Here is an 8953-nt window from a genome sequence, read left to right as displayed (position 1 = left end):
ACAAGTACATCTGTAATTTATATTTACACATGTGGAGTTTTGGTTTTGCAGTTATTAAAATTATGGGTTACATTTGTGGAATTTCAGAAAAATAATATACCACTGTAATTTAAGATAACACCTTCCCTTCACATAGGCCTAATGAGGTCAATATCAATGCCATTTCTTAACTGAAAAAGAAAATCCAGTGAATTATGTGAATGCAAAAAGTTCTCTTCAGGTTGACTTGTCAGAGTGATATAGTGTACATTCAACAAAGACAAAGCTGACAGTATTCCTCACCAGGATCATTTAATTTCCTTATTGTTAAACATTCAGCAAAATATAAAGCAAACATTGCATTGTGGGAGTAAAATCAGGAAATCATCAGTCTCAGAATAAAACAGAAGTAGGAGTTGAATGTCCTTATTTCAAGTGTGGAGCCGCTCCTTGTCACTTTTTCCCCTCCACCATAATGATGTGGTACCCAAATTTGGTCTTGACGGGAGGGTCTGTGTAAACAGGTTTATCCATGGTACTGTTAGGCAAAGCAAATGCTGCATCCTGAAATGGTCCGACCATCGACCCTCGTGTCATCCAGCCCAGATCACCCTGTTATGAACACAACAGTCAAATAACATAGTATGCACCTAAAATTGATACGTAGTCAGAAGCAAGTGAGTGAACATGAGAAGAAAAAAAGCTCGGCTATATTCCAAATACAGAAAGAACATAAAACAAAACCTATGAGCAACACAGGAACTTACAAACACTTACTTTCACAGCTTCAGTTACCGGGCAGTAGGTCACAGATATGAGAAACTTTGTGGGTAAATAAACCAACAACTCAAGTATTAGGGGATGTCCCTGAATAACATCAAAGAAGTTTCCCAGTAGCTGAGAATATAGCAGTGTAAGACGCAGATATGAATAATATAAAGAGGCGTGCAGATATCATCAACCGTAGAGGCCCGTTTATCATCAATCTGGGATTTATCACCCATGCACATTCTGAGGTACAGGCATATAGGTCATATCTATATTTACCACTTCCTGTATCTGTTCCATATTTATCACTGTATATTCAACTGTGCACCATCATAAAAAGCCCCCTGCTTTAAAGTGTTACGTGACAGTAAAGTGATCTTCTTTAGTTTGTGGACTGTTGTTAAATTAAAAAAACATTCTTAAAAGTAGTTTCTGACATTACAGAGACAATTAAACAAGAGAATATTCAGCAGATCAATCGGTAATGAAACTAAAATGGTGCTAATTAGGGCTGGGCAATTCATCAAAAAATAATGGAAACCGACATTTAGAAACTCTAATTGACTTAATCTTGCTCATGTCAATTAATGGTGGTGTTCACTGTTGCCATGACAGTAAAGGTTGCATATCTTTAAGGAATTTGAAAAGTTGTCTCCAGTGATCATTTCATTTTCCAAACCATGATCTTTACATAGTTCTAATCAAGTAAACTAGACATTAACCACAGCGTCACACCTTAAAACATCATTATTTTCACTCTCTAAAAGTTACTACACAAAACAAACTGTGAAAATACATAATTGTTAATCAAGGGTGGAGATAATAGTTCATTAATCGTAATCGAGGTTAAAAGTTCAATTCATCGTGATTTTGATTTTTGCCATAATCACCCAGCCCTAGTGCTAATTACTAGAAATAAAATGCTGACCTAAACCATACAGTTAGTATTATGGGATGATTTGAATGTGTAATGTAGTTGAAAATGACTTGAATGAATGTTCTTACTCCTTGTCTAGCTTTGTCTTCACTGTACTGTGAGGCGACTTCACTGAAACGGACTCCAGCCTTCAGTTTCTCCATTGCCTCCATACATTTCCCATGTTTTTCACAGAGGATATGTCGGACCTGGGGACAACACAGATCAAAAAAAGCAAAGTGAAGACTACTTGGAACAAACAATGGTTCAGATGCAAACTAGAACTACTTAGCATGATTCTGGATTCCTTATGCTTAACAAACACAGATAAAGCATACCAATAGCAGATTAAACCTCCCGCATCCAACAGCTTGAAATGCTTCCTACAAAAATATTGTCAGAATTCAAGAAGAAAAGGAGCAATATTTGTTAAAAAAAAATAAAATAAAATTAAGCTCGTAATAAAGACCATCTCTAGATTTAATAATTTCAAATGCTGTACACTGAAGGTTGTAGTAGATGGAAACTAAACCTCCTTTTAGATGGCTTATCTCTCATTTATAATGATTAATTCTATTATATGACGTACGGGTTTCGACAACTGTGGTAATGATGATTAATAATAATACACACATGGTAATATCAAGTATAAATAATCAGACACCTCTTAACTCATTTCCACCCCCACATACACAGCATGGTTTTTGTACTTTTTTGCCGTTATGGTTATAGAATCTCTTCATCTCCCTACATTTGTATTTAGAGTGTAATTCATTTGCCAGAATAGACAAAGTGAAAGATGATCTAACTGATACCATTATTGTTCCCCCACATTTCCCATAGATATTGAGATAACATTAATATCGTGAACTCTTATGCCACACAAACACATCCAGCTCTTTCTCTTCTCCTTCAAACTGACTCTGTGATATTAGATGAGGAGGAGAGCAGTAGTCGTTTGGCATTAATAGAAAGTGAAATGCCAACACCAGGGTTTTAGTGTACTGTGTACCTTGACAGCAGTGCCTCCTTTAGGTGCTTTTTCTTTCTTGTCAGCGTCTGCACCTCCTGAAGCACCTCCTAAACGCAGCAACACATTCAAGCACAGGCACAACAGTCGTGAGGCCAATAAGAGCAGCAGTCACATTGTAACAAACAATATAAAGTTAAACCATGAGAGCAAACATCATGAAGCATGGTGATGAAGTGATCTGGCAGCTGTATGCTACTAGCTAGTAAATGTGGCTTTTAAGGTAAAAGTACACACAACACACCACTGCCAGTAAGTAACTAATAAACCACTGACCTTTACCACCCTTACCACCTTTTCCCTTTGGTGGCATTTTAGATCAAAGTATAGTAGCCTATAGTTAGTGAAATTCAAGCAACAACGAATATGATAAGCAAAGCAAAAGTGTGCTAGTCTTCTTCTTTGTGGTATGCAGCGTACATCCTTATCGTTGCATTACTGCCACCTACCGGTCAACCGATCAACTACTGCATTGTCTGGTTTGTCAGATTATTCCCATGGATGAGTATAAAAATGATAAAAATATATGAATCAATCAACTTCAAATTCACATAGAGAAATAATAGTCAGTGCATAACTTTGATATCACGAATGTCGTCTTGAAATTGAAATGGCCAAACTCTTTTATTAAGAATAGATACTTGTTTTGGTTTATTCCCATCCCTTTTTAATATGTTGTGACTTTGATTCTAGCTAATTACCGTTTACATTTTCTGCTTTCCATGAGCAAACTCTATTGGAAATTACTAAACAATTTTACACTACACAGCATACCAGTGTTTAACAATAGGTACTTTGGGCTTCTAACCCCTACAATTTCATCAAATAAATTGTCACAACTGTCATATTAAATTCACACTAAAAAAAATTACATTTACATCAAATCTGCACTTGAATACGTTCAATTTTACAACTATGACATCCTGTAACCAGCTGTTTATTGCCTTCGTACCATTTAAGTTTAGCTATTCCATTTTAATGGTTAACATCGTACTTAGTCGAATAACTACAGTAAATTAAAAATATTTAACCTATTTTTTGCTGTGACACATAACAAGTGTCATTTTCCATTGGCCCATTGGCTGCCTATATAAGAAAGCATTTTCCTCTGTCCAGTGTTATGGCGTCGCTGGTTACCATGGCACCGGGAGCCAACACAAACGGTAGCTACGCCGTTTGCAGTCTACTCCCGGGACATTTTGCCCTCCAGCTCCGAACACAGGATGGAGAAGTACCAGCAGGTGTTGTGTTTGGGCAGAGGAGGAGCAGCGGACGTGTTCCTGATGAGACACAAGGAGCACGGCAGCTTGCACGCAGTCAAGAGGATCAATGTTGCGGACACAAGGACAGCAAAGACACAGAGGGCCGTCCTTCATGAGGCAGAGATCATAAGGAAGCTGAAGCACCCTCATATAGTGAAGTGTAGCGATGCTTTTGTGAACTCTCGCGACGGATTCATTTACATTGTGATGAACTACTGTGATGGTGGGACACTAGATGACAAGGTTAAAGAGAGAAAACCAGAGGAGTTTTTCCCAGAGAGTACTGTAATGGAGTGGTTTGTACAGGTCACCATGGCTGTTCATCACATACACATGGCTAAAGTACTTCACAGAGACATCAAAACCTCAAATGTACTGCTAACGAAGAAAGGTGTGGTGAAATTAGGGGATTTTGGGATATCCAAGGTAATGACAAACACCACTGACATGGCTTCCACATGTATTGGGACGCCCAGCTACCTCAGCCCTGAACTTTGTCAGGATGTCCCATACAGCTGGGAAACTGACATCTGGGCTCTTGGTTGTCTGCTGTATGAGATCTGCGCTCTCAGACCTCCGTTTGCAGCTACAAACCTCCTGAGCCTGTTCTACAAGATCACCAAAGGAGAGTATGATCCTGTGCCTAACATGTATTCGGAAAACATCTCCTCTTTGATCCAGAGAATGCTCTGCTTAGAACCTGAAAACAGGCCAAGTGCTGCCTGTGTACTCAGCAGTGCCTACATGCAAGATCAGCTGGAGTATATCAAACACAGAGAGACACAGACTGACTGTGTTTCTGTGACTGAACCTGAAGGAGAGATCTGTTTCAGGCCACATGTTCTCAGTCAGTCCCACTCATGGGAAGAAAAAGAGAACGATGCGGAGGCCGGTTCCCATGATGAGGAAGAGGAAGAGGAAGATGCACACAGTAAGGGTGGACAGAGCCACTGCGACTGCCACTACCCTGAGGACTTTGACGAAGATGAGGGTTCGTCCACTCTGGAGGAACAGAGTGAACACTCATCTTCACCAATGAGGAGCAGTTCTGCTGACCCTATCGGTAAAGGAGGAGTGAAACTGTAAAGTGAAACATCTTCATATTAGTGTTTGAAGTGCTCAGATTCTTTACGCAAGTTAATGCCCTAATGTCACACTGTTAAAATAATCAATAAACTCAAAATTCTACCCAAGTAAAAATCAGCAAAATGCACTTGGAAGTGCTCATCTTGCAAAAAACACCTTGAGTGTTATTTTATTACATTATTAGATCATTATTGCTGATGAGTTCTGCTACACACTATATTAATTTTTAGAACTTTTCCTCGTTCTTAGTTTTTTTGGGGGATTTTTGTGACATATTGGATCATTTTACCTCTCTGAGCTTCAAACACTTGTTTAAATAAAGCTTTGGGTGATGTGTGACATTAATCATGTAAAATCTTTATCTGGAAACGCAGCTAGGGACTGTACCTTTCAAATATATGTCATGTAAGACAGTATCGTAATTATCTGTGAAATGTGACTTTAAAATACATAAGTTGCATCAAAATGAAATACTTGAGTAAAGTTCCTCAGAATTGCACTTGATTAATTGTACTTCCCACTAGAGCTCCTTGTACAGTGTGAGTATTTCAGGTTACTGCTAATAGATGCCTCAAATTGTTCTACCTAACCACAAGAGACTTGTTTAATATTGCACTCACAATTTGAGATTGAAAATATTGCAAAAATTATCAATATTATCAGAAATGATCAGATCTAGTATACATTTGAGTTTGGTCCATCAGAGGCAAATGGCTCAGAAGATTTTTTTTCTCTCTTATTTCCAGAAGCTCCAAACGTTTCAGATCAGGTTGAGTATCCAGATGACTTCGAGGAAGATGAAGAGAAGGAAGATTATGAGGATGTAGCAGATTTAGTTCACACTGTTGCTCTTCAGCAGCCTCACGATGAGGCACTGGAGGAGTTTAAGCTCTGTGATGCTGGAGGACTGACCATCACTCTGAAGGCACTGAAAGAAAAGGGGTAAAACTTTTGCCTCCTCAAAAACCACACATTGCAGTGGACCATGGCGTGAAATAAAAGGACCTTAATAGTTGGAACGGTAACATATCTGTCAAGTGCCCCGAGTGTTTTATATGCATTTGTCACTAAAAAGGAGATCATATTTTGAGAAGCTCAGATGATCCTTTGTGAAAGGCCTTAAGAAACATTTTTTACTACAGTTCAAGCACAACGAGCAAACAGACCAGCTGCAAATCTGCTGTCTTACATTTCATATGGACCTGTGAGAAACACTGTGTGGCTTGTTTTACTGCTTGATGACAAAACACTGAGTGGGGCTAGAGAGAGTGAAATGTACTGTTCAGTTTAATTTAATTTTATACCTTTCATTCATGCTTTATATCTGTGAAAGGTGCAGTGTGTAGGATTTAGTGTCATATAGCGGTGAGGTTGCAGATTGCAAATAAATTGAATACCCCCCTTCCTTCCCTTGCAAGTGTGTAGTAGAAACTATGGTGGCCATGAAACAAAAAGTCCTGTGTAGCGCCATTGTTTGATTAGTCCGTTTTGAGCTACTGTAGAATCATGACGGGCTCTGTTGAAGAAGACCCGGTCCCTGAGTAGATATAAAGGGCTCATTCTAAAGTAATTTTGAGATTAAGATTAAGCACTGATTAAAACATATTTGCGAATATTATATTCTATTTCTGCCACATCCGTTCCACTAGATGTTTGTTCTCAGTGTTTTGGTATGACACAACATTGCAACATGGTTTATCTTTACCTCAAATCAAGATAAAAGGCTCAATATTGCATGCAAAAAGCATATGTCAGATAGGGACATACCACAAAGATGTTATGATAACGAATGCCCTAATGATGAATAATAATGAAACTACAATGGAAAGAGAATCACAAGTTAGATGCAAGCTTGAAAATTTTGAAATAAAACAAAAAATTAAACTAAAAGTATATCTGACCTACAGTAAAACAGATTTGTCTAATAGTAAAATGAACAAAATGAAATAAATACAATTTATTTATTTTTGGCCTCAGATGCTGCATTTTTGTTCTTGTTTTGTATTCCATCCATTCATTTTCTGCTGTTTATCCTTGGCCAGGGCGGTGGCATCAGGCTAAGCCATGTGACCCAGACATCTTTCTCCCCAGCTCCTCCTGGAGGATTCCGAGGCATTCCCAGGCCAGAAGGGATAGCCTATATAATCCCTCCAGTGTATTCTGGGTCTACCCTGGGGGCCCCTCCCAGTCGGACGTACATGGAACACCTCCAAAGGCAGGCGCCCAGGAGGCATCCTGATCAGATGCCCAAACCACCTCAGCTGGCTCCTTTTTTTTAAGATTTTGTTGGCATAGACGCCTTTTATTAAGCAGTAGACAGATAGGAAACATGGGAGGGGGGCGGGGGGGTGACATGCAGCAAAGGACCTCCTGACCCTATCTCTAAGGCTGAGCCCAGACACTCTCTGGAGGAAACTCATTTCAGCCGCTTGCATCTGCAATGTCATTCTTTCGGTCACTACCCAAAGCTGGTGACCATTGATGAGGGTTGGAACGTAGATTGACCAGTAAATCAAGAGCTTCACCTTCAGGCTCAGCTCCTTCTTTACCAGGACAGTCCAGTGCAATGCCTGCATCACTGCTGCTGTGAATCGTCACCTTATCGTCAAGGCCGCTTTAATGCACGGGCTTACCTGGGCTGAAGCCCAGGGGCCTTCCATCTTCAGGGTCATGATGAGCTGAAAAGGTCATATTGTTTTGTAACGTGTCAGGTTTTCTGTCAATCACTCTAATCACACATTACGTGGCTGCTGATTGATCCAAAATAGGGGTGACCCACGTGGCCCTATAACCAATGGCCCGTGGGCTTACCTATCAAAGTTTTGGGGTAGCTGGAAAGGAACAGGGGACCGCCCACAGTAGTGGAAGGGAGGAGGAGGGGGGGGGGGGGGGAGCACACGAGGAAAGTTCTGGCTGTCATTCACACCTTCCCGTCAACTGTAGTTTCAGGAGATGACGATAAAGTGGAGCCGCAGAAATGAAAGATTATTTGGTAATTTCTATACAAAAACATAATTTCACAAGACTTTAACTAGAAGACAATAAGAGGATAAAGCAGTTTAAACTGGACTGGCTTCAGCAGCAGCAGGTGATGGAGGATGAGCTGAGACCCGGAGCTTCTCCCGCTGCTGTAATGATAAACGGAGCTGGCTAGCTGGATGAAGTGTGTGTTATTCCTTTTCTTGCTTTATCTGTTTGCTCATTTAAAGTGTCAGCACTGAAACATTGTGGACAACGACAGGGGAACGAGACCTAAAACATCTCTCTGAAAAAATGCAAACACTAAAGTAGCTGCAGCCATCAAGACAATAGCATGGAGCTAAGTTGTTTTTAGCAGGCTTAGCATTGCTGTGCTCTTTCTGCAGCTGGCCACATGTGGACCTCCGCTATGCCAAGCTCCAGAAGAGAAACATAGATTCAGTCCATAACAGTGGCTGCATCCAGCAGCTCCAACAGGACATACTAAAGATCAGGTAGTAGCTGCATCCCTATTATTAATATTGTAAACAGTTAAAAAGACATAACTATGAAGTGCAGAAAATTAAAATGCATAAAGGCAGTTTAAGAAATGATGGAAGTAATTTTGACTATTACAGTTGATTTGAGGTACATTTCATTACTATAATAAGAAGTTAAATAAGTTATGCTTCATCACAGAAGTGTAAAGTGCTTAATGCGCCATCTATTGTCATGTTTAGGTATTGCAACAACTAACATATTACAGTGAAATCAGGACTGAAGACACAATAACTAAAATATAGGTGGTGATGTCTCTTTTTAAGCATTTTACCTTATTGGTACCTCTGCTTTAACTGCTGGTAACTTTAGGTGATGTGAGTGAAATGGACATTTTATCATGTCTATTTAATTAGTCTATATAATTTTTTATTCCTCTCTCTGTGGGTCAGAGGT

At 39.6% G+C, this 8953-nt stretch overlaps 2 protein-coding genes across 2 annotated transcripts; one reads left to right on the top strand and one right to left on the bottom strand.

Moving 5' to 3' along the window:
- Positions 1-274: 274 nt before the first annotated feature.
- Positions 275-3100, bottom strand: pin4 (protein (peptidylprolyl cis/trans isomerase) NIMA-interacting, 4 (parvulin)). The gene is made up of 4 exons (XM_053323927.1): positions 2970-3100; positions 2676-2743; positions 1753-1872; positions 275-591 (listed from the first exon to the last, which is right to left on the bottom strand). The coding sequence occupies exons 1-4, from the start codon at positions 3004-3006 to the stop codon at positions 433-435; spliced, it is 384 nt and encodes a 127-aa protein (XP_053179902.1). The 5' UTR covers positions 3007-3100; the 3' UTR covers positions 275-432.
- Positions 3101-3916: 816 nt separating this feature from the next.
- nek12 (NIMA-related kinase 12) lies at positions 3917-8518 on the top strand. The gene is made up of 3 exons (XM_053323543.1): positions 3917-5018; positions 5788-5983; positions 8407-8518. The coding sequence occupies exons 1-3, from the start codon at positions 3917-3919 to the stop codon at positions 8516-8518; spliced, it is 1410 nt and encodes a 469-aa protein (XP_053179518.1).
- The last annotated feature ends 435 nt before the right edge of the window (positions 8519-8953 follow it).

Source organism: Scomber japonicus, chromosome 8 (genome assembly GCF_027409825.1).
Source record: "Scomber japonicus isolate fScoJap1 chromosome 8, fScoJap1.pri, whole genome shotgun sequence".
In the NCBI taxonomy this organism is placed as follows: Eukaryota; Metazoa; Chordata; class Actinopteri; order Scombriformes; family Scombridae; genus Scomber; species Scomber japonicus.
The sequence above is the reverse complement of the archived record's forward strand: the minus strand, read 5'-3'. Positions and strand labels throughout refer to the sequence as shown.